At 33.4% G+C, this 26,539-nt stretch overlaps 1 protein-coding gene across 1 annotated transcript in view; it reads left to right on the top strand.

The window, feature by feature from the left end:
- The window catches only part of LOC148950896 (coiled-coil domain-containing protein 149), a 42,494-nt gene that overhangs the window by 7,143 nt on the left and 8,812 nt on the right, over positions 1–26,539 (top strand). Inside the window, exons 2-6 of the mRNA XM_089090062.1 lie at positions 6,163–6,414; positions 9,526–9,627; positions 14,938–15,189; positions 22,334–22,415; positions 23,584–23,755. Coding sequence (XP_088946188.1) covers positions 6,163–6,414; positions 9,526–9,627; positions 14,938–15,189; positions 22,334–22,415; positions 23,584–23,755 — 860 coding nt within the window. The remainder of the gene's footprint in view (positions 1–6,162; positions 6,415–9,525; positions 9,628–14,937; positions 15,190–22,333; positions 22,416–23,583; positions 23,756–26,539) is intronic.

The following is a 26,539-nucleotide window of genomic DNA, read 5'->3' as shown; positions in this document are numbered from 1 at the left end:
AAGAATATTTAGACAAATCTAATGATAAAACAATCTAGGATACTTTCTAGGTGGTTTAATAGAGGCTTTATAGTGGTGTAATTGTTGAAGTGGTAATTGGCTGTCTAACTATTGGGTACCTTGCCCTAGGCTAATTGCTACCATTGCAAGCTCCATTTAGACCCTTAAAATGGCCCATGATTAAAAGTTCAGTTGTTATTGGGTAAGTAAAAATATGAAAAAAAAACAAAAAACAATTGTTCCCCCCTTTAAAGGAAGCATTATAATAATAAATAAGTAATAGAATTACCAATTGAATTGAGGTTCTTAAAAAAGCAGTCTCAAGTAAAGAAAAAGATGGAAAATTTAAAAAAAGGTAAACAATGCACAAAGCTAATATACATGAATAATTGGCAAAGTAATAGATTCCGCTAATTAAATAGAGCCTTCCAGGGATAGAAGGCTCTAAATACCAACTATGGGTTAGAAAAGTTGATGAGATATCAACTGCTGGGTATATTACCCTAGACTATTAGTTACCATAACTAGCTCAATTTAGAACCCTTAAAATGACCAATGATTAAATGTGATTTTTTGTTCGCTAAATAAAACTATGAAAAACTACAATACTATGCAATTATTCCTCCTTGGAAGGCAGCATCATAATAACCAAAAAGTAGTAAACTTGCCAATTGAATTGAGTTTATTTGTTCATGTATATTGCTTTGTGTCTTGTTTCATGTTTTTCTTTGCTTGTGATTGGTTGTTTAAAACATTTTGTATGAGTCATGTAACTCTTTAGGAATGAATGTGCCACCAAAAGGCTTTACTGCCTCTTAAAATTGGAAAGCTTAGTAACCTATATAGTTTTTCAGTAATTTTAAATTCTAAATTGTGCTGCTATCTCAAGTTTTCCAATTGAGAACAACTTGGTAATCTTTGGTTCAAAATTGTAATTCAGGGCTATAAAATGGCAGAGAGCATCACATTGATATGGCACAATCTTTTTAGTTAGGCCAACTTAAAAAGAACATATAAGAATGTTTTTATTTCTAATGGAATGAACAATCTCTTAAATTTCTAGGACTATTTGCTTGATGCCATCCCCCTAGACAATAACAAACAAACTATCCAATAAACATGATTCCATGCCCTTTCTTCTCAGAAGAGAGAGAAAAAAAAATACATATTCCACATTTGTTTAGAAGGGACTACCTCTTGAATAGGGTTCTCTGATGTTTAAATACATTGTATGCCCCTGTTCATTAAATTTAAATATTGTATATAAATACAAAATGAGAAATATTACCATTTAAAATTGCTGAAAACAAAAATCGTGGAAGCACTATTAATCACCCCCTTTCCTCCAAACAAATAGGGTAAAGGCACCAATGATTTGACAGTTTTTGTAAAAAATCACTTTTTCCACTCTGGAAGGCCTAACTTAAAGACTTTTGGTTTTAAAAGGGTTTCAATATGTAGGAATAACATCTAGGAATCTTACTGTTTAATTAGAAGTTTGAAGTTTTATCAGAAAAGGATACCAAGCTCTAATTTTCTGACATTGGACTGTTGACACCTACAAATTCAACAGAACAAAAAAGTTACCTGTTTTGACATTAGTTGGAACCCTAAATTGACACATGTCGAAATACTTGGGGAATTCTTGCGGGTGGATCCTTGTGAATTCAACATGCCTATTCTTTTTACTTTATTTCTTTGTTTTTCTTCAACTTTGTTTAATGTGTAAATGTATAAAACACTATTCAGATATAGGAAACAAAAAACTAAAAAAATTGTCTCAGGTATAGGAACGGAATTAGATAATCATATGGAGTGTTATTGTGTTACCTAGGTCATATGCCTTTTTTCTTTTTTTCATATTTTTGCATATATGCCACAAGAATAGTATTTCCAAATGCTATCTAGAATGGGCCACTTCCTTTCAGCTTTAATGGTCCAGCAAAGATTTCTTTGTTGTTCACAGTGAAAATGTTGTTAACATTTGGGCATTTCAAAGTTAATCTGCCATTTTAATCCACCTTAAAAATTTTAGTTTTAACTATCCTTTGTCTGGAAATTCCAGAATCCTTGAAATATGCATGTCCTACTTAAGATTATTAGAAATGTGTGACACCAAGGAGTTGAGTATGTTTCAATAGCATTTGGTGGAATAGGGTATAAAGAAAACAGGAGTGGATTTCAAGAATCTTAAGAAGTTTATTGTTATTATAATTGACTTAGTAGAATTTATGTTTGTATGTAAGTTCTTAGCCTCATCCTAAACATGGGTAGGATTTTGATGGGGCCACTTCTGGTATTTCTGTGGCATACTTTGAGGATCAGCAGGTAATCTACTCATCAACACCTTTAAAGGACTCTCTTGCCAATTTCATTAATCAATACTAGATATAAGAGTTGTCATAAGAAGGTTTCTTACAGAATTCTACATCAAGTAGGGAGGGATCAGAGAGAACATATTTATATTTTATAACTTGGGATCTTTTTGAAAGAAAACATATACAAAATTTACTAAGAGAGGGTCTACTTCAAAGTTATTCAGTGATAAATGAATTAGGATGTTGTGATAAACCAAGTCAAATGCTTCAAAATATGAACATGGTATGAGGCCAAGTGGCAGTTCTTCAAATGATGGAAAAATCTAGCCTCCAGCAGTAAACCAGTAAAACTATGATTTAATAAAAACCTTTTTTTATGTTTTTTTTTCATGTGAAATATGATTAGAAATAATAATCATCTAAATCTCTCGTTGTTGAGAAAATACCCGTAAATTTGACAACTGTTTTCATCAGAGAACTCTTGGATTTTGACACCAATTGTTTCTCATCTGTTTTACATGTTAGTGAACTTTTGACAGAGTCACCTATGTTTCGACAGGGCCTGTTGCTGTCTGTCGAAAATTTCGACAAGGTTACTACAAGATATTCTAAAAAAATGAATCTCATGATAGAAGCCAATATTAACGTTTGCATTTGGGTGAAGGAAAATTTTTAGTTGGCCTTGTATTCCTCTACATCAGACAAGAATTTTCGATGCTTGGAACATAGTTTTGTCAAAATAATATTAGCTGTCATTTTAATTTTATTTTATCAAGAAAAAGCCAATGTGGCTACATTTTAGAGAAGATTAGATGTATCTTGATGCATTGGTGCTGATCCCGACTTTTTTTTTTGCTAAAAATAACCAAGTAATGACAGTTTGAACATTACATAGCTAAAAAATTGTCAGGAGCTCATTTTGTGTTGAAAACAGGAAACTGATTGAATTGAATATTCTTTTCTTATCTAAGTGTATTGGATAGGCCTATAGTGTCCACGTTGGCATTGTTAAAATATAATGAGGGCTTCAAGAGATGGTGTTCCAGGTCACACCTTGTTGGAGTTATCCTGTTTTGAAGGAAAATTTCGACAGTGGTTCCAAAATTGCGCTGTCAAATTATTGGAGCCTTTACCCTAATAATGGTTTAGACCCAAAATATCCCTGCAAGCCAAGAAGGATCAGATAACCATTCCCCAAAGTTCATTCTGTATTTATCTGAAGGCTCATTGAGGCTTGGAAAATTTAGCCATTAAAATATATTCCTTTAGGCATCTACCCCCCCCCCCCCCTGCACAATGACCCACCACTTCTCCTTCATAATAGTTGTTATGCCCCTATCCATCACTGTATTGTGAAGCAACTCAGTTTTGTTAAATGAAGGATTAAAATAAATGTCAGAGACGTTTCACTGTAATAAGAAGGTAGATATTACCCCATAACGCCCTTGTGGACATTGCCCACATTTGCCACAAGAAAACCCCCTCAGACAATTCCATCCCCACTGAAATGTACCCTGGAATATTTTCTCTACATGTAAAATTGTGCATCCAAAGCAAAAATAAGACGAATAAAAAGTACCACTCCCCATGGAATATTTACTCCTCATGGAAAATTTTTCCCATGGGAAATCACCTCCTCCTCCTGAAAATTTCTGTGTATTTCCCAAAGAACAAATACAGTACTATATTTAAGCAATTAGCAAGTTGCATAACTTACAGCTTTTTCCCCAGGGGCTGTGGGGGATCTTATTCTCTCCAGAGGTATAGTTATTAAACCCTTTAACTATTCTGAACCAAATGGCTATCTCAAAATTTTGATTGGATGTTTTTTGGGAAAAAGGGGTTTTGGAGGTGCGCTGGTTGGCCTCCATTTTTTGGTCACTTAAAAAGAGCACTGGAACTCTTAATTTCTGTTCGAATAAGCTTTCTCTAGGATTCTTGGACTATCGGTTTGATATAATCACCTAAGGCTCCATTCAAGAAGTGGTGGTATTATTTTTGAACCCACTCCATCTATCACAAACTGTCTGATAGGGTTTTCATATATTTTTTTTTATAGTTTTGGTTACTTTGGTATGGTTTTCTTACCATCAAAGACATGTACATATATACATAAAGGATTATTTGCACCACTGCCCCTCCCCTCCAAAAAAGTGATTATTTTGTTCAAGATTTACTATATTTATTGATACAGAATAGCATTAAGCTCAATGCTTAGAGCTTATAAAGTAAATATTGTTAAGGTACACACATCACAAAATTAGACATATAAAACAAAACGGAATGGATGAAAGTAAATATTTGAGATAAAATATATACACAAAACATGTTTGGCTATACCAGATAACAAACCGATTTTTATAGAATGTAGCTCTGTTAGCTCTCTGCTTGAATACCTGTACATTAGTTGACTCTACTACTTCTAATGGCAGACCATTCCACTGTTCAGCAACCATATAAACAAAGGAATGCTAGTCAATTTGTTATTTTTTCTTTTTCCTGAATTTATACTTCCCCCAAGTAAAATAAATATATTTGTCTTTTCCTTTGAACACATTACTAAATTCACACAAATTAAGCAAGATGTAACACCAGCCTAAAAACAAAACCTGATCTTTGTTTTGCAGCTCATTGACATGCCTGATTTCTTTCAAGAGTGCTGAACAGAGAAAGTTTAAGCTTACTGGATAATATTGACCAAAAGGCTGGTATTACTCACAGTGGCGTCGATGGATTGGGGTGGGGCTGAGCTGACTAAATGTTTCTACCTCCTCCTCTAGATTTTGAAAAATATATTTTAGGGGGATATTTTCATTGACGAACGTCTTTTATGGTATTTTCATTGAAAAATTGAAAAAATTGTCCCATCCCTAGATACTAAAAATAAAATTTAACCCCCCCCCCCTAAATTTTGGCCAATTGATACCATTGATATCTCAAAGCAATTACACTGTGAGTTTTAAAGGAAAAACAGCATTGGCTTTCTAGACTGATCTTTCTAGACACAGTTAATAAGACATTCTGGTTGAAGCAATAAGACTTAACATCCCAATTCTTTGTTTAATTATTTCTTAAATGCTTCAGATAATTTTTCACTCTTTGTAAGAGGAGCTAAAAATTGGCCCTTGTAGATATGAAGGGAAAGTTAACATTCTTACACTTAGATAATACTTGAAATAATATTTGATTGACGCAGAATATAAGGTTCTCATAATTTGGTATAAAGACTTTAATTATGCAAACAACCAAAATTTCTGGACACTGTCTCACCAATTTTTATAATATGCACTTTAAATTAAAGTGTATAATTTATGTATACACCTGAATAACTAAAGAAATCCACTCTTTTTTTGGAAAAAGTCCCAATATTAACATTCTGCCATAGTTTACCTGACTTTGAACTTCTCTGAAAGACCCAAAATTTTGACTTTTCTAGGTTAGGGATTAATCAATAAGCTCTAAACAAAGAACTTACAATCAGAGCAACAGTTTCTAGGGACAACCATAATCCCTCTTCATTTTCTCTTAAACTGGAAAGAAATCTTCCCCCCTCCGAAAGCTTTAACATGTTGTTCCTATGTCCTGTATGTTTTGATGCGCCTTTCCCACAATCTTACCAGAAAAATAAGGTTATCTTGTGTGGGTAGAAATGTCCCTAAGTTTTGCTTCCCTCATTTACGTTAAATGGAGAATTTGCTTCTACTCTAGGCATTTTTTTTGTAGTTCAATTTTTATATTACTCCACACTCCCTTCTAAGAAGAAGCTTAAGGGGATTAAAACTGGTGATATTAACTTGTATAAAATCATTTGATAATCAAGTGGAGCCCTTTTTTCTCTTTTTAGGTTTCCGTTGGTGTTCTAGAGCGTCAACTGAAAAGTAAGACTGAAGCTCTTTTAATCCTTTCCCAGGAGCTGGAAAATGTACAAATGGACAAAGAGGCTCTAGCTCTTGCTCTTCAGTCATTGAAAAAGCAAATAAAACACATGGGGCTAGACACGAGCAAACTAATGGAGTTTGCAGAAGAAAACTCAACTCTGAAAGAGAAAATCTATCTCTATGAAAAAAGAATTGAGGATTTAGAACTAGACAATAAAGTATGTTCTGCAAATATTAAATATTTATATTTACATTGTAATTTGGAAAAATAAGGCTATGTTTCAAGTTGCCTAATCATCATTGGCTTAGATATAATGTTGTTTCTCATGTTGTAATGAAATTCCTGGAACACAAAATATAAGCTCTAATCTCTAAAGCTCTAAAAATATAAGCATTATCAAACTGAAATTTAACTTGACGTTCAGTCGCTTTCTGTTAGCCTTGTACTCTTGATAAAGTCCGCTTTAAGATTTGCCAAAACTCTCCAATAGTAGACTTCGTACACTAATTAAATGATTCCTTAGTCCAATTTTATTATTAACTAGGGATATATTCAAATCTACAAAACTGCAAAATTTATTTCAAATATATATAATGCTGGTGTGGTGAAAAACGGGACCTTTCAGGTTTTATTACAGGCTGACAAACTGCAGAACTGCCATAGGTCAAATAAGCATGCACGATCTGATTATTATCCTAAAAAAAAATATTATACAAATAAAAATAATCAGACAAGAGTCGTTGAACATGATTTATCATACAAAGAACAGAAGGGAAAAGATCAAGTAAAAGGATGTCAAATATTTGATACACACTTTTCGTTGAAGAATACACTTTTGGTAAGAATACAGGATAGGCAGGCAATTGTTCAATATACGCAGAGCTTCATTTTGTTGCCTCTGAAGGGGAAGAACATTAGTTTTAAAGTTATTAGAAAAAATAAAAGGACAGTAATTTGTGTATATACTAGAGAATGATAAAGAAATTTCAGGGCAAAAAAGGGCAGAATTAATTTTAGATGATTCATCTTTCCATATGTCTTGACAGTTTCATTCGAAGATAAATTCGGATCCATTATTATTCCAAGACATTTAATATCATCAACTCTTTCAATTTCTACAGGCATGCCCGGAATATTAATCACAATCACTTCTAGTGCTGTTCTACTAGTACGAGAAAAGATAATTCCCAGTGCAAATGTGATTTCATATGCTTATTGCAAGATGTTTTTCAATATTACATCAGTTTGCAACAAAGATGATGAAATAAATGTACTTAATATAAAGGTGTAATCTTCATTCTTCTGGGTAACAAGGAAGCTGGTATTTTGATATTTGATAGTAGGAAATGTGATTTGCTCTTTCCTTTTGCAACTTTTGATCGCAAAGACAAATCTTCCCAAGCTTTTTCTTGGAAGTACAATATAGTAAAAAAAAAATATGTATATATCCCAGCTCTCCTCAAATTCTCCCAGTGGCGTCAATGGGAAGGGAGGCTACCTCCCTCCCCCCTGGATTTTCAAAAATCCTTTTTTTCGATATTTTCCTTGAAAAAATGGCTTTTTTTTACTAGTGTCATTGAAAGAATTGAAAAAAAAACACCTCCTAGATTTTGAGAAACATATTTCCCTCATCCCCGCTAATTTCCACGAATTGACGCCACTGAATTCTTTTTTTTTCACAATAAGCTCTGTGGAAATCTCAAAAGATTGGGGATGAGGGCTTATGGAGCTGAATCCCTATAAGGAATTCTCGTTAAAAAATCATCTGACCTCCTGGCAAACGCAAGTTTTCTCTAGTTTATTCTCCTATTCAATCTATTTTCCCGATTGGCTGAAAATTATTAGAATTATTTACTTGTTGTTTTAAAATGTGTATTTGGTGTGCTGCGAACTTTCTTCTTTTTTTTCACAACACATCTTTCACATTAGTCAAGGTCTTGTCCAGGGTAAGACTGATCTTTAGCCCCCATCCCTGACTGGATTTCTAAGTGAGAGCATTGTTCTAACTTCTAAAGAAAATGATATATGTCTACTGGTAAACTTTAAAATTTCCTTTTCCTATTTTACATATCTGTAAACAAGTCAAAGCAACCTGGCCATTTGTATAGCATTTAAGTAACTTTCGGATTGGAGTTCTAAAAACATCTGACTCCTGGCAAACTAGAGTTTTCTCTAATTTATTTTCCCATTCAGTCTATTTCCCCGGTTGGCAGAAAATTATTAGAATTATTCACCTTTTATTTTAAAATATGCATTCCTTCTGCAAAATGCTGCAATCTTTCCTCTGGTTTTTTCACAACACATCTTTTAAATTATTCAAGGTCTTGTCCAGAGTAAGACTGAGCTTTAGCCCCCTCCCAGACTGGATTTCTAAGTGAGAGCATTGTTCTAACTTCTAAAGAAATTAACAATACCTACTGGTAAACTTTAAAAAAAAAATTTCTTACTTAATATATATGTAAATCAGTCAATGCATTCTGACCATTTGTATACCATATAAATAAGTGTTTGGTTGGAGCTCTTATGGCTTAAATGTAAGTTTTCGTGAAAACTCGTTTATAAAATTGGCTTTCCAATGTTGTCCTAACAGTTGTTCAATGTGTGGAGAGTGAGAGGAAAATTCTGTTGAATTTTGTTGGGTAATGCTAAGGTTTAAGGTATTTGATAAAGGAAATTTTGGAGTGGATAAGGGGAAGAGCAGTGGTTGTAAAATTTGCTAGAAAATGGGTGTTTTATTAGTGTTATGATTCTGATGCGGTTTATTCGTGTGGCCATGACCCACCGTGTGAGTTTTGTATGATGATTCCATTTATATAAATGTATTTTAATGGTGTTTTTCTTATTTTAATTGTTTTGTTAAATTGTTTAATTGGCTCTTTTAATCATTCTGTGTGTTGCTCTCTTTTTTTTCGTTCTTTTGCATGCCTATGGCCCTGTGTTTTATGTTATTTTTTTGTCAAACATATTATACTATACTAATATTTAAGACGTAAATACAAGCGTCAAAAAGCTAAAAGCCATTGTTATATATTTTTTTTCATTCTTATTTTAACGCAGTTAAGTGGCTTAATTTACCAGTTAGGTGGTAACTTAAGTGGCTTAATTAGTTAAGTGGCGTAATTACTAGTAGTTCTACTTGGCTTGCACACAAGAGAAATTCCCTATAATTGATACAAAAGAAAACATTCTGGGTTCATCAGATCCCACAAGACATCCTCTGAGAGCATTTACACTTCGGCTCTATGGACCTGTTTTTGAATTTCCCTTGATTAGCCTAAATCATTCCCTAAATCACCCCTAATCTGAATTTCCCTAAATCATTTTTCAGACGTTGAGGATGCAGAGTCTTGGCATGAAGGGAAAAAAGGAAGTTAGCACATGTAACATAACTTGTAACCACCTTGATAAAATGGAAATTCTGCTTAAAAAGGTATGTAAACCTTACTGTCGTTTTTCTTGTGGTTAAACCTTATTATCTTCTGGTCTTTCATCTCAGTTTTCAAATATCTACTCTGTTTAAGCGAGAAATTGTGTATGCATGTATTTATGTATTTTTCGTATATAAAAAAATAAAAGGAAGAACTGGTTTTTGGTAGTTAATTTTGGGAAATTTTCGTGAAAACGGTTGTTGAACTTCTGTTCGTCTCTCGTCTACAAATTCGGAAATTTCATGCTTCTGGAAATGTGTGTAACTCAACTTTACGTTCTTAAATGTCACGTTCTTAAAATTCGTTTACAAGTTCCGCCATTACTCAGGGTAAAGCTTTAGAGCTGAAGCCAATACAGAGGTATGCAAGTAAAATGTAGATCGTTAGGTGTAGTAAAAGCTTCTGTAATTAAAGACAGCTATGAATATGAAGGAAAATGGAAACAAGAGCCATTCTTAAACGTCATGGTTACAACGGTAGCTGCATCTCATTAAAGGACGTTCCTCGGCCCATTTGTACCCAAAAGTAATTATGTTGAAAACAAATTAGATTGAAATAAAAAGCACACCGTTAGAGTCGCCATGGCTGTAAACCTCATACAGGAAATAACAGTTCCCTTGCTTGAACAACAACGACAACAATCACTTTTTGGCATTTGCATTACTGATGTGTCTCGTGTTTTTTTTCTATTAGGGATATCGGGCTATCAGAATATCATAGAGAAATATTTAATGGCTCATCTTAAAGGAAATTGCTACATCCAGTGCCTTTTGTAAGTAAGAAAAAACTATTGGTAAAATAAAATCAATTTTTTACGAACAACTGTATTTTCGTATGCAAGATCATGGTTGCAGCGATAGCTACAACCTAGTGAAAACAAAACCTGGCCAATTCTTGTTTTTAAATATCGTTGAAAAATGTGACAGAATTTTAATTAGAACCGCATTTTAATTAGAACCGCCTTATCAGAAACCCCTAGAAAGGAAATTTACAGTCCCTTGGCTTGAACAGCAAGGACGATCTATTGACTTGAAAAACAAGGAAAATGGCTGAAACCACGATATTTTGCATCGACAGTATATTTTTTTTCTTTTCTGTCATGGTTGCAGCAGTTGCAACGTGTTTTGAAAAAAATCATTCAATGTAAATGCGGACATCTATATAATGGCTATAGAGGTGTATAAAACCTAGTAAAGAACGAACCCGGGCATATAGTAACTAAAAGTTTATATAATACAAGCATCTTTTAAAAATTTGCTGTTCTTGGGTGGAGGGTCATATTTTACTTGCTTAGCTGCCTGATTCTCTGAGGTTCTTCTTTTATTATTCCAACCAGGGAAAAACCTTATACAGGAGAATTTCAGTTGCCCACCTTGAAAAACAAGGAAAATTACTTTTTGGCATTTGCAGCACTGATATGTCTCCTTTTTTCTTTCCTACCAGGGCTAGCGGACTATCAGAATATCACAGGGAGATCTTTAATGGCTCATTTGAAAATAAATGGCTACATCCAGTGCCTTTTATAAGTAAGAAAATGTGATGTTTTAGATTAAATCAATTTTTTACGAAAAACTGCATTTTCATATACAAGGTGATGAATGACGTCATAGCCATTGTTTTTTTTTCAAAAATATACTATAATATTAAAAATAGACAAAATCCTTTTCTAATTCATGTTTCAAATTCTTCTTTCCTTTCTTTTATCCAGCGTTCTATGGTCTACACGGAATTATCCTGGATGTAACTTCCTTTCTTGTTTCCTCTCCTCTTTTGCTCTCTTGACCATGGGTTGGTGATGCTTCATGTAATGGATAGGATCAACCCGGGTGTTTTTATTATTTTTTTCGTACTCCTGAATATAAAAAAAAAAATAAATCGCATTTCTTTCTTCTTTATTTTTTACTCTAAGACTCCCTGCTTTTTTGTAATATATTTCATCATAATTCACTGTCATTTTTTTTCACATTACTACCTATCTACCATACCTTTTACTCGGCATTTCCTAGCTTTCTACTTTTCTGATTTCTCACATATATAATCTTTTCTCTCTTATTACATTTATCTACCATTTCCCTAAAAACTATTTTTTTTTAACAATTTTCTCATTCATCTCCATCCATTAATTTACGACACAACAATTTCAAAATTCACATTCTAGCTACCCACTGCGGCAAGGGGCTGCTCCCATTCATTAGGCCTATAACATATAACGTTAAAATACAAATTTAATCGATGGCAGTTCATATTTTTTTCTTTTGGATTTTGTGCAAATCGCGGATAATAAAGACCCTTTTCCGATAAGTGAAAACTCCGGTGTCTGTAGAATTCCTTGTTCGTGTGGTCTTTGGTATATTGGAAGAACTGATCAGCGACTCACGGATAGATTAACTCAGCACTCTAGTTCAATTAATGATACACTTAAAAAGCGGAAAAAAACAGAAATCTTTGACTCTGCCCTTGCAAAGCACATTTTTGAAAACCAAGACCATACTATTTTGTTTAATCAAGCTAGCCTAATTCGCATGGCAAAGGTATTGTCCAGCACTACAGAGAAGTTGTTGAAATTTATAAATACCAAAATTTAGGTCTAGCTTTAAACAGAGATTCCGGTGATTTAAGAATAAACGAGTCATATTTCCGTTTTTTCAGAAGAGAAGCTGATACTTTCGTAATCCCTGAAATAAACCTTGAACCACTTTCCCAGTCATATAATCAAACACGTGAACAACCCCTTAGGTCTCAAAGGGTGTCTGCAAGAAATGCAATAATTAAAATCCTGTATCAGATGACATAGTTCTCCAAATTATTTAATTGCTGGTTCGTTTTGTTTTTGAGTGAATGAATTGTTTTCTTTTCCTTTATTCTTCAGTTGTTCGCTAGTGTCCGTCGATGGCAGTTCATATTTTTTTTTATTTTGTGCAAATAGTGGATATTGGCGAATAACTCACATTTATGGTTGTTTGGTATTTGGTTTTAATTCTTATAATTTTTGGCTTTTATTGAATTTTATTCATCTTTTAAGCTTTTGGTTTTTTCTTTGGTTTTTTGGTTCTTTTCACATTGATTTTCCGCGTTTTTTTTTGTTTTTTTTTTATCTTCGGCACTTTCCTTGGATACATTACTTATTTTAGCGCTGAAGAAGAGAGGTGTTTGTCCTCTCGAAATATTCGCTTTGTTGTGTTTTTTCAGTATTCTCATTTGGCATTTAAAAACCCCATTTTTGCTCGTTTTTCTTTCTTTATGTTAAAACACTCTTCACTACATTAAAAAAAAGCCATTGTTTATAACGTATAGTTTTAATACTAATAAAATTAATATTTTTTTAGTATTAATAAAATTAATACTATAAATATTATATATATACATATATATATATATATATATATATATATATATATATATATATATATATATATATATATATATATATATATATATATATACGTGTATATATATATATTATTATATATATATATATATATATATATATATATATATATATATATATATATATATATATGCTAGTATATACTACTATATATATTTTATATATACTACTATAATATTGTATATACTAGTATATAAAATAATATTATAAACTAATAAAATTAGTATTAATACTAATAAAATCTAACTCCGAGTCCATACAGGATCAAATAAAACGGGCCATCTACTTAAGAAGTAACCTTTTTTGATTCTCAAATTACGCGTTAGCATAATTATCATGTTTTTTCTTAGTTTTGAGTCATGATGTGGCAAATCAGCAATTTCAGTTGAATTAAGAAATTATGTCTAATATAGAAAATAAAGTTAATAGGATAGAAAAGGGAACAGAGAGATAAAGTTAAAAAGTACACCCAGAAGGATTAGGATAGTTAATAGGATAAGGAAGTTAGGAAGGAATAGGATAAGGATTAGGAAGTTAATAGGATAGAAAAGGGAGTAGAGAGATAAAGTTAAAAAGTACATCCAGAATGATTAGGATAGTTAATAGGATAAGGAAGTTAGGAAGGATTAGGAAGGAATAGGATAAGGATTAGAGAGTTAATAGGACAGAAAAGGGAATAGAGAGATAAAGTTGAAAAGTACATCCAGAAGGGTTAGGATAGTTAATAGGATAAGAAAGTTAGGAAGGAATAGGATAAGGATTAGGAAGTTTATAGGATAGAAAAGGGAATAGAGAGATAAAGTTAAAAAGTACATCCAGAAGGCTCAAGTCTTTCTGTTTTTCAACTTGATAACGCTACAATATAACAGTGAGACAAATGTTTCTAGTAGTTCAGCTGCTCTTTATATTCATTATGAAGTTGGCCGTGTAGTGTGGGATGTGTTGGAGGTAGACGAGAAGATGATTATTTTGAAATAAAGTGATTTCTGGATGTATTTTGTAATTCGAGTTAGGTTTTAGATCAATGGTCTGAAATTGTTCGAATAGCTTGAAACTGTCTGAAGCTCGAAGCGACAGATTAGTGATATTTGTCGGAAGTTGGTTTTGCAGTGTGGGATATGTTGAAGATAGACTAGAGGACGGCTGATTGAAAACACTGTGTGTTTTGGCAGTGGCGTAATTTTGTCAAAATCCTGGGGGTAGGGGGCAATTTGGATTTGATCTTCCCAAATCAAATGAAAATGACAGTGAAAACTGAAAAATGATCCATATATTACCATAAAGGAAAAGATATACTAAAGAAAACTGACCTGTTTCTCTGGACACTTGAATTATGCAGGCTTATCTTAGTTTTGACAAGAATTTCATCAGAAATTAAATTTCAGCTAGGGAGGGGGGGGGACTGAGGTCTTGGGGGTAAACTTGGGTATGTGGGGGGGGGAGTTGCGTTCCCCCGGCCCCATAGCAAATTACGCCCCTGATTTTAGGTGTATTTTGTAGCTTGAGTTAGGTTATTGGTCAATCATTAGAAATTGCTCGAATAGCTAGAAATTGAGTTAAGTAGAGTTGGCCGTACATAAAGTCACTATGTGCTGCAAATTTCATGAATCTAAAAAAATCGCTTAAAAAATATTTTGATGGTTAAACTAGAAACATAGCAGAATGTTTCTGCTTTGTTGATTGCTAAAGTAGAAGTACCTTGTAAAAAAAAAAACTCGAAACTGAAGCAAATACAATTAATGGTAGATCGAAGTGCCATTGCGTCGAAATAAATTTTATTAATCCAATAAGAATCTATTAACAATGTTTTTACGGACTTGTGAAGCAGAAGCGTAGTGAAGTAGAAGTACGGGGAAGCAATTGTAAAGTAGAAGTGTATATCGTTTGGCGAGCTTTCTTAACTGATAAAAGTGAATTCTTGCAGATTCAGTCACTTGAGCAAGATGTACAAGCCCTGCTTGATGAGAAACAAGAACTTTCAGATGAAAAAGACCATCTTCGTAAATTACTGCACCGACTTAATCATTACTTGAACCAATCAATGAAACGAAGTCCCGAAGAGGAAAGAATCATTTCAATAGATGGCCTTATTTTGGAAAATATTTGTTTGCATGATAAAATTCAACAGATGGCACAGGATAATCAGAATTTAATTAAGATGTATCAGAAGCATAAGGCAAGGTTTTGGAGTGTTTTCTAATATTGTCCTGTTCGCGCAAAAAGAGAAGAAATACTCAGATCCAACTTTTACAGTTTTTTTTTTTTTTTTTACTGATTTGAAGATTGTTTATCTCGCGATCAGTTTTTCCCCAAGCCCATACGATGAAATTTTTATAATAGCCATTTCATTAAAAAATAGTTCAAAGGTCAGATAAGAAAAATTCCTGTGTCGACGCAACCCCCCAGGGCCCGGAGGCAGGCGTTATGAGCAATGCTCTAGGGGCATATATAGTTCTTATGGAAAGGATGCTCGTATAAACTTCGGAGAGGGCACATTTGATCTGAAATTGAAAGTTCTTGTTCACTTTTTCAGAGTCAAAAGAGATCGGAGGTCAACTAGCCCCCCCCCCCTCCACGTCCTAAATGCATCAGATGAGCTATACATTTTGTTAAAATAGTTCAAAGTTCAGATAACAAAAAAAACTTCGGTTTCGACACATCCCCCTTAGGGCCCGGGGGAAGGCGTTGTAGCTTATGCCCTGGGGGCATATATGGTTGTTATGGAAGGGATGCTCGTATAAACTTCATAGAGGGCTCATTTGATTGGAAATTGAAAGTTGTAATTCACTTTTTAAGAGTCAAAAGTGATTGGAGGGCAGCTAGCCTCCCCCCACACTCCATTAATTTTTTCCCACAGGCAGTTCATATAGAAGAGGTCGTCATATAAACTTCAGAGGGGGCTCATTCGACTGTAAATCGAGAGTTTTAGTGCCCTTTTTAAGATTCAAAAGTGATCGGTGGGCACCTAGCCCCCCCCCTCCCCAAGCCCTTTTTCCCCAAATACATCTGATAAAAAATATGAGGTAGCCATTTTGTTTAAAATATTTCAAAGATCATATAACAAAAGCTCTTTTACGTATGACCATTTCGTAAAAAATAGTTCAAAGGTCAGATAAGAAAAACTCCTGTGTCGACACCCCCCCCGCCCCAGGGCCCGGGGCAAACGTTGTAAGTATTGCTCTGGGGATATATATGGTTCTTATGGAAAGTATGCTCGTAAAAACTTCGGAGAGGGCTCATATGATTGGAAGTTGAAAGTTCTCGTTCACTTTTTAAGAGTCAAAAGAGATCGGAGGGCAACTGTTCTCCCTCTTTACGCCCTATTTTCCTCAAACCCATCCGATAAGAAATTTGAGAGCCGTTTTTTCAAAATAGTTCAAAGGTCAGATAGCAAAAACTCCGGTGTCGACACAACCCCACAGGGCCCGGGGGGCGGGCATTGTAAGCTATGTCCTGAGGCCGTATGTGGTTCTTATGAAAGGGATGCTCGTATAAACTTCAGAGAGGGTTCATTTGGATGGAAATTAAAAGTTATAGTTCATTTTCTCAGAGTGGAAAAAGATCGTAGGGCAACTAGCCCCTCCCACCCTCCACGCCTTAGGGTTTATTGGATGGATAAACCCATCCGATAAAATTTAAGGTGACCATTTTGTTAAAAATAGTTCAACCATCAGATATTAAAACTCCGGGGTCGACACAACCCCCCAGGGCCCAGGGACAGGCGTTGTAAGTTACACTGTAGGGATATATAGGATTCTTATAGAAGGGATGCTCGTATAAACTTCAGAGAGGGCTCATTTGACTGAAAATAGAAAGTTCGAGTTTACTTTTATAGAGTCAAAAGAGACCGAAGGTTAATTAGCCCCCCCCCCCCCACGCCGTCTTTCCCCAAACCCATCTGATAAAAATTTTTAGATAGCCATTTTGTTAAAAATAGTTCAAACATCAGATAATAAAAACTCCGAGATTGACACACTCATTTTTTCACTTCGATATTGTTACTTTGCTACCAATTTTTATACTTTGATGAACATCTGATTTTTAAGAAAAATTTTATTTTGAAATCGGGAATTTTTTAAAACTAGAGATTTTTTGCACTCAAAAACGAACAAAAATTAATTAAAAAAAAAACTTTTCGTAAAAGAAGTTTTTACAAGAAAAGTGAAGGCAATTTTAAACTTAAGATCAGCATACAAAAATACCTTTTAAAATTCAAACTAAAAACGACCATAAATTACTATTAAAGAATAAATAAAACCCAAAACGAACAGAAATTAAATAAACAATCATATCAAAAAACATACAACAAGTAATAATATAAATGAATAAATAGATCTTAAAGCGAGTAATGCTTAGATTGAATATGAAAGTCAAGCTTAAAAGTAAAAAAAAATATTTTCCTATTGAAGCATAAATGAAACTTAAAACGAACAGAAATTAAATAAACAATCAATGCAAACAAACATACAATGAATATTAATGTAAATGAATAAATAAATCTTAAAACGAGTGAAACTTAAATTGAATATGCAAATCAAGCTTGAAACGAACAAAAATTACTACAAACAAGAGTTTGGGTATCACCTCCTTCTCTCACTGTAAAAGTCTAATACCACCTGCGTCATTAGCGCTTTACTGAAAACTATATGTCTTGAACAGTCTTAGAATGAATAAAAAACATCAAATTGAATATTTGATGTATAATGATATTAATTGTTGAAAGATCCATCCGTTCAAGAATTTATTTCACTGTAATTTTATTTTTGTTTTCAGTGCTGTAAGAACTGGAAAAGAAAATATTTGTAATATAATTGGTTTTCAGTTAAGCACCAATGACGCAGTGGGCTTTTGGTTTTTATTTACAGTTAAGGAAGGAGGCAGTATCCAAACACTTTTTTGTAGTGAAACTATATTCGTCTTGAACAACTTTAAAAAGAGCTAATAAATTAAACTGAATATTTGATGTATAATGATATTAATTGCTGAAAGCTCATCAATTCAAAATGTTACTATAATTTTAATGTTTATTTTCAACATTAAGTACAAACGAAAATATTTGTCATAAAATTGGTTTTCAGTATGTCATAAAATTGGCCAAAGACGATATAGATAGGACGCGTGTTTTAGAAAAGTCGTTTAGAGCCTTTTTTGAACAAACATTCATATATAGATTATTTCGGAGACCACACTGCCTTTCCATGACGATAAATAAAAGTTCAAATAGGGATAAGATCCTTTTAATAGACAGTGATATATTCCACAAAAAACTAGATATTTCAGTCACATATGCAGTGATCTACTAATGACGTAAAATATGTAGTAAAACTATATGCAGTAAAACTACTGATGACGGTCACTGCATATGTTACCGCATATGTGCCTGAGATAGCTGTAAAGTAAGGAAAAGGTTTTAAATCTTTTCAAAAAGTTTATTCCAGGTTTAAGAATCTCAATTTTCAATTTTTTTTCAATTAAGTCGGGTTTTATTAAAACAAATAGAAATAACTAAGCATAAATAAACTTCTCTTTGCAAAAATTGCACGTTGAGTCCCTTAAAAAATAACGATTCCTCCTAATCACGCTTTACGACTCTCTCTTTACTCTTCAACACAACCGCATCCCTCATCCATACAAATCATTATCTAAGAGATGCCCCCCTTTCTCCCCGAAAGCACAGCTACCTTAACCTTACAAATTAATAATAGATAAACAAAAAACAAACCGATATAATAATGATAATAATAAAAAAAAAAAAATAATAAAATCTCAACTACTAATTAACTCTATTTTTTGAAAGTCAATAAAATAATTTTTAAAATAATTTTTAAAAGACCCAAGGGAGCTCTTACATCTGAGTTCTTGTGAAAGCACGTTCCACACTTTCGCGCACGCCACATCCGGTGCAAAATCCGACCGTACTGTAGGTGTTCGTCTCACCAAAAGGTTTGAGGCAGATCTCGTGCTCCTATGATGTTGTTCCGATATCAACTGGAATAGACTGTGGAATGCTGATGGAAGTAATCCGAACAAAAATTTGAAAACGATAGCTGAGCATGATAAAGGATAAAGTGATTCACGGGAAAGAAAATCGTATATATTTCCTATTATTTTCAGGGCACGTTTGTGGATTGAATCAAGCCTTTTCAGGTGGGATGTAAATGTTGACTGCCAAATTGACGCACAATACTGCAGATAAGGATTGATAAGTCCATCATAAAGTAGAAGAAGGGTTTTTTGATGGAATGTGTGTTTCAGTTTCCTGATAATCCCAAGATTACGGGAGAGCTTCAGCTCCACAGCTAGGATGTGATATACGAAGGATAAGTTTTCGTCAAGAAGTACACCTAGGTACCTGGCATGGCCAGTTTTTGGTCGTCTGATCATTCCTCGAGAAGTCGTTATTCCCGATACTTCTGGGCGAAGAGTTCCAATCCTTGAGAAGAAGAGAACGCAAGATTTGTCAACATTTATTACAAATTGATTGGCATCCATCCAAATTTAAGTTTCTTCAAGATGACCTCAAGTTTACTCTGGGGCGCTGACATGTCGGTGTCACAGGAGGCCATTGTAGTGTCATCCGCGAACGCCACAAGTTCGTCCGATTCATTATCGTTGCTCAAAATTTCTAGGTCGCAACATAATTTGCATGTTGCGATATCAATTTTTTCTCATTTGGTCTGTTGTCTTTATATAGCGTTGGTGAAATATTCTTGAAACATGAGAAAAAAAAAATCATTCCTAGGGCAATCCTGGAGAATTTGCGCTAGGAGAGCAAAGATCTCAAAGAGTAAAGAGCTTTAATTTGTCTAGTTGTTTTCTTGAGACTATTATACGACTACTGACATATCCGTGGCGTTTTGCAAAAAGAACCTAAGTCCAGCTTTCTGAAAATGAGTTAAGCATATGGTTCAAAAGAGCTCAAAGAGATATATCGATCGGTCTACTCAACATGGGCTTATGTTTAATTATGACCGAATTATAAATTGTTCCTAAAGGATGTAAAAAAGAGTGCAAGTTCCTTGTCTTCTAAGTAACAAACAATTCAGCAATTTAGAAATTTTCAGTGAATTTGGATCCAAAGTTAACTAGGAATCAGTCTTTAAACGTTTAAAGTTTCTTAGATTCTGATTTGTGACAAAGATTATTTCATAGTACGTTTTTATTTTCATTTTGCTCTCCTGTAAAATTAGGAAAAGTGGACTTACACCCTTTTTGCAAAACGCCACGGATATATTTTAGTAAAGCCGGAGCAAAATAGGCTAAATTGCGATAAAACCGTGAATTTACCTCTTCAATATTTTCTTAATCGTAAATAATTTCTTTTACTATGCTGCAAGGCCGTATCCAGGGGGGGGGGGGTTACCCGGTTTGAACCCCCCCCCCCCCGAAATTTTTGACCGACTCGAAAATAAGTCGAAAATTATTAAAACCTAGGTAAAAATCAGTAAAATTAGTCGAAAACTGAGTCAAAAATTAGTAAACCCCCCCCCCCAAAAAAAAAGTCAAAAATTAGTAAAAACCCCCCTGAACAAAAATCCTGGATACGGCCCTGCTATGCTGGTAAAATATGGAAATTGTTTATTTTTAGGGAAAAATTTTATATGGTCCAGGACAGAGGTCCTGGAAAGAGACTAAGATAGGGGCCTAAGATAGGATTTCGATATGTATTTATCCACTAGCGTAATAGTCTTCCAGTCGTCAATTCAGTGATGTGTAATCTTGATGAATTCTCGCTAGGGGAACAAAGGTCTAAAAGAAGTGTTGTGTCTTTTCATCATCCCATACAAAAATACACTTAACAATTAAACATAGTTTGTCATTTACAATTAATTTAAATATTTTCACAAATTCCTATTTTTATTACTTATCTTTAGCTGACTGGCAACGCTGTTCTTGCTCATCTACTCACTCATTTTGGACTGTTTTTCTACACTCAAACTCCTTTTTTAACTCTCTTTCTCACTCTTCTTGTCACGCATTATATCTACAAATGCAAATCAAAATCTGGAAAATATTTTCTCCTTTCTTCACTTAGTTTTAATAATTCAATTTTACTCTCAATTAAACTTTTAAAACCGCGATTTTCCACTCTCAAGTCTTTTTATTAACGGTGGATAATTACTTTTACATTATTAATTAAATATCAAACAGGTTTATTCTTAGGGATTTTTTTTTCCAGGCCTGGAAACCCGTCTAAGGGCCCTAAGATAGGATATTGAATGTACATTTATGATGAGTAGTATGTCCTTAGTGGCCCATAAAATAATCTTGATCCGGAAAATCTTCACTTAGAAAACAAAGGATCTAAAATTTTTTTCCCGTGTTTTTTTTTTTCTGTGTCAGGTTTATTCTTAGGGAATTTTTTTCCAGGCCTGGAAACCCGTCTAAGGGCCCTAAGATAGGATATTGAATGTACATTTATGATGAGTAGTATGTCCTTAGTGGCCCATTAAATAATCTTGATGCGGAAAATCTTCACTTAGAAAGCAAAGGATCTAAAATTTTTTTCCCGTGTTTTTTTTTTGTGTCACATTTTTTGAGATTTTACATTTTGAGACTATTGGCAAATTTATTATTATAGACGTACGAGTGTGAAAGACCCATGAAATTTTGTTTAGTTGTGTTTCTTGTTTGTGTTAGTTTTTTTGTGTGTCATATTTTTTGAGATTTTACATTTTGAGACTATTGGCAGATTTATTATTATTATAGGTGTATGAGTGTGAAAGACCCATGAAATTTTGTGTAGTTGTGTTTCTTGTTTGTGTTAGTTTTTTTCTGTGTCACATTTTTTTAGATTTTACATTTTGAGACTATTGGCAGATTTATTATTATAGGTGTACGAGGTTGAAAGACCCATGAAATTTTGTTTAGTTGTGTTTCTTGTTTGTGTTAGTTTTTTTCTGTGTAACATTTTTTGAGATTTTACAATTTGAGACTATTGGCAGGTTTATTATTATAGGTGTACGAGTGTGAAAAACCCATGAAATTTTGTTTAGTTGTGTTTCTTGTTTGTGTTAGTTTTTTTTCTGTGTCATATTTTTTTTTTCGAGAATTTACATTTTAAGACCAGGAGTGTATTTGTTGTCATAGATGAACCGAGTGTGAAAGTCTCATGAGTTTGTTTAGTAGTTTTTTCTATGTTTTACATTTTTTTTTTTTAATCGAGCATTTATATTTTGAGACTAGGGGTGCCATTATTGTCATAGGTGAACCAGTGTGAAACACCCTTAAGCCGGTTTCAGAACTTGTGACCTTTAGTCACAGTATTATCAATATTTTTTTACTTAGCTGAGTTTATATGCTAATTTCCCCTATTTTAGCCTACAAAGGAACACAAAAAGAAAGGGAAGCAAGCCAAAGACGTAAACAGTTATAATGGATTGTTGATGTCGATGTCCAATGGTTAGTCGTTAAAATATGGCTGCAACCGCTTTCTTTTTCGTTTTTAAAGCAGTCAATTTGCAATCCTGCTTTTGTTCTCTCAGTTGTACTTTTGTTTGACATTTGTTCTTATCATTTTTCTCAATTAAGATAATTGAGCAACCATTTCGGAATTTAAGGTCCTGCTTATTTTGATTCAGCTGTATTATGTTTAATTTTAATTTTGTTTCCATTTTTGCTCTTCTACATTATATCAAGCTTCTTGTCACATAATAATTTCCAGATGCACACACCTTTTGCTTTTTACCCTAAATAAGTGAGCTAAACTATATGCAAGGCTGGAGAGTAGTTTTGCTTTCAGGTTAGTCCTAATCCTACTTATGAGTAAGATATTTTTCTAATTGTTTTCATCGTATATATAAGTAATTCTCAATTTTATTTATATTGCAATCCTTTCCCTACCCCTCTTGTGGAATAAATCCGTGTATACCTGCCCAGCAGGAACGTAATAACAGAAAAAAGAGTAGGATTTTTTTTACTCCATATTCCTGCTAGTGCTTCTTTGACCAGTTCTTAATTTATTAGGTAACGAGAATATCTAACAAATATCTAATAACATTTTAATGATTTTACACAGATTGAGCTATTCATGCTAACTGTGATATGATTATTGAAAATACCGCGCAAATTTATTATGATATATCTTTATTGGAAACTAATAGAAGTTATTAAGACTTACCTTACTTGAGTGCTATGTTAGATAAGACTCAACTTAGGATGGAATAAAAAAGGGGGCTACGCTCCTCCCCCTCCAGTGGGAAATAATATCAGGCATAGTTATGATTCTCCCCTAACTCATCCCCAAGGAAAATCAGGGGTTCTTTGGCTCTCCTAAATGAAACCTAATCCCAAAGTCGAGATCCGGTTCCAGACCGGACTTCTGTTTCAAAAGTAAAATCTCGTATGGTTATTAATATATTTTTCGTAATGATTGATTCTCGATTGAACTACTTTGCTTGGGAAACTGTATGAAAATGTAACATAAGTAGTGTATAAAACATTTTAAATAATCTTCCAGGATGGAAGTCTCTTGATCTCCGGCAGAAAATTCTTGGGAGCAAAGGAATGACCTACCTTCACTTAATCTAAAGGGTCTTGAGCTTATGCTTATTATATTTTTCACTTCCAGTACGAGATTTGATGTTAGATATTTCAAAACCATTGGCTTTGCCATCGTCTGAGAACAACTTGAGCAGTAGTCCTTGCAATGAATTTGAAGTTATGAGGGATGCTTGTCGATCTCTGGTTGATACATTAGAAGATAGATGTGCAGCCCTAGCTCAAGCAAAAAAACTAAATAAGTAAGTTGTGTTTAGCATATTCTTTTTCTCAGAATTGTTAGTAGTTTCTGAAAATAATTTGAGCAATTGTCCTTAAAATGGGGTCGAAGCTACGAGGAATGTTCTCCTTTTTTTGTTGAATCCTTAGAAGATAGATGTGCAGGCCTAGATCAGGCAAAAAATAATAAAGCAAGTTATATTTAGTATAATTCTTTCCTAGAATTGTTAGTAGTTTCTGAAAATAATTTGAGCAGTTTTTCTTACAATGAGGTTGAAGTTATAAGAGATGTTTGCCTTTCTTTGGTCGATACGTTAGCAGATATATTTGCAGTCCTAGCTGAATTTAAAATAAAAAATTTCTTTGGTTGATACATTATCAGATATATGTGTAGTCTTAGCTGAAACAAAAAACAAAAACAAGTAAATATTTTATGTTTAGGGTAATTCTCACTTAGAATTGTTAGTATTGGCTGAAAATAGTTTGAGTAGTAGCCTTCAAAATCAGTTTAAAGGTACGAGCTATGTTTGTCGATCTCTGGTTGATATATTAGAAATGCGCAGCCCTAGCAGAAGCAAAAAAAAAAAAAAAAAAAAAAATAGTAATTTGTGTGTATTTAGAGTAATTTTTACTAGAATTACTATCATATTTTTTTTTCAAATTTTAAGAATAATCATGTAATTTATTGGAGTGCGACTTCTGCTATAGATCGGTCTTGAACTAATTCGAGGATACACCTGGGGGGGACTAGAACATCTATCTCGAAAATTTTGGCTTGATGCTCGATTCCGCTCAAAATGCTTGCGAAATTTTGCTCTAAGTCCATCTACTATGACTATAAGATATTAAAAATGTTTCTACATTATAAGAAATTACCTATGAGCAAGAAATGATTTATAACTGTGCAATCATAGACGGGTTACAGCAGAAGTCAGACAGCATAAGTTTTAGCTATATCTATGCAATGTATCTTCCTTTTTAAAAGACAAAACGTTTGAAAGTCAGTTTCGTAATTGTATGTTTACTCTTGATTAATTAACAATAGCGATATTTGTTTTTACTACCTGTGGTTTGGTCCTCATTCCAAAATATCGTTTAGTATCACTTAAAAACAGTCTCCATTTGAATCAATCAGGATTCATAATGAGTAATATTCTCTCTGCATTGAAGTAATATTCTACTGCTACTAAAAACTTACTGCAGCACACTACTTCTCTCCTCCATCCTTATCTATTCAAAGCTTCCCTGTTTTGACCCTCCCAAGAAGTTCTGATTTCCTTTAAATCCTGTATTTAAGCAGTTCACAAAACTAAGTGGTTTATTTCGTTTTCTTAAATAATTCTATTTGAAATAGAAGGAAAATGCTAAAAAAGATCGTTGTTGGCAGTGGCGCCAATTCACGGGAATATGGGGGGGGGGCATGATTTTTCCTCATTTTTTTTATGAAGACACGAAATTATGTATTTTTCAAAATCTAGAAAGAGGGGTGATAAATTTTTGTTCGATATTTTCCAATTTAAAAAAGCTAATAAAAAGGCATATTTCAAAATATAGGGGGGGGGGGGCAATTGCCTTCCTAATTTTGGAACAATCTAACAATCCAAGATTTTGGAACAACCCATAACTTAAATTGAACAGACTTCTGTTAGAAAAAGATTGAAGATACGTCATATAGTGGAAGAAAAATCATCATAAGGTATAGCAAAACCTATCGTGTAACTCCAATCGTCTTCACTCTATCTTTGACTAATGTCTATTAATATGACCCTTTATCATTAAATTATTCAGTAAAATGGTTACTGAACAAAGTTTATATGATGAATGGTTAAATGAAAATTTTACCCATTTTGAACTTTTTTGCTTTTTTTTGCATTTCATTTCCAACTTTAAGTTATGCTTTTGCAAGTGTTTCGAACTAAAAGTTGAGTATGTTAAACGTGGACCAAAGATTATACAAACTAGCAAGATTACCAATTCCACTACGTTTCTGTTAGCAAAAGTCCTTTCAGCTATCAGCTTGCATTTGCCTAGATAATAGTTTTAATGTCCTTTAAAAATTGACCCTTGACTAGATCAGAAGCATTTGTGGATTAGTTTGAATGAGCGCGCCCTATTTCACACTATTATGAATAATTGTATAATTATTATAATTTCTTTTTACATTTGACGGCAAACAATGACAAAGAAATTCATTTTCCGCTAGGATAAAGCAACTTTTGAAGTTATTTTTGGAGATATCCGGTTTGTCCCCCGAGATTTTTTGGTTTTTAAAAGTTTTTTTTTGTAACCTCCACCACCCAAAAAAAATCGTTTGCAATCTTTTGCAAAAAAGTTTGCAATTAATGAACGATCAAACTTAACACAGGTAAAAATTAACACTTACTAGAGGGCGTAATTTACACAAATTTATTAAAAAATGTATTTAAACGAAATCAGAGGTGTTTTAAAGGGGTATTGAAGCTTAAAAAATTATGTTTTAGCAAAAATCTTAAAGCTTGTGCAGCTATTTGCATTATTAATGAAACAATGACAAAGAAATTCATTTTCCGCTGCGATAATGCAACTTTTGAAGTTTTATGAATGTAATTGGAATTTATTTCTCTTCACAAATTGATAAAAAAAAAAAAACGTTAAAATCAACACATTAATTTCTATATAGTTCAAAGTAAAACACATAATTTCGCTAATGCCGATTTGAGCTGTTGGTGCAAACATTTTTGGTGAAAAATCGATTACTGCTGCTACTAACATCCAAGTGCAGCACCAAATCGCCTGAGGCTGATCCTCACTCTGGGATGATGGCCATG

This window comes from Artemia sp. Qi Xiang Cuo, chromosome 6 (genome assembly GCF_049724085.1).
Source record: "Artemia sp. Qi Xiang Cuo chromosome 6, ASM4972408v1, whole genome shotgun sequence".
Lineage (NCBI taxonomy): Eukaryota > Metazoa > Arthropoda > Branchiopoda > Anostraca > Artemiidae > Artemia > Artemia sp. Qi Xiang Cuo.
Note: the sequence above shows the minus strand (reverse complement) of the source record. Positions and strands in the feature narration are given on the sequence as shown.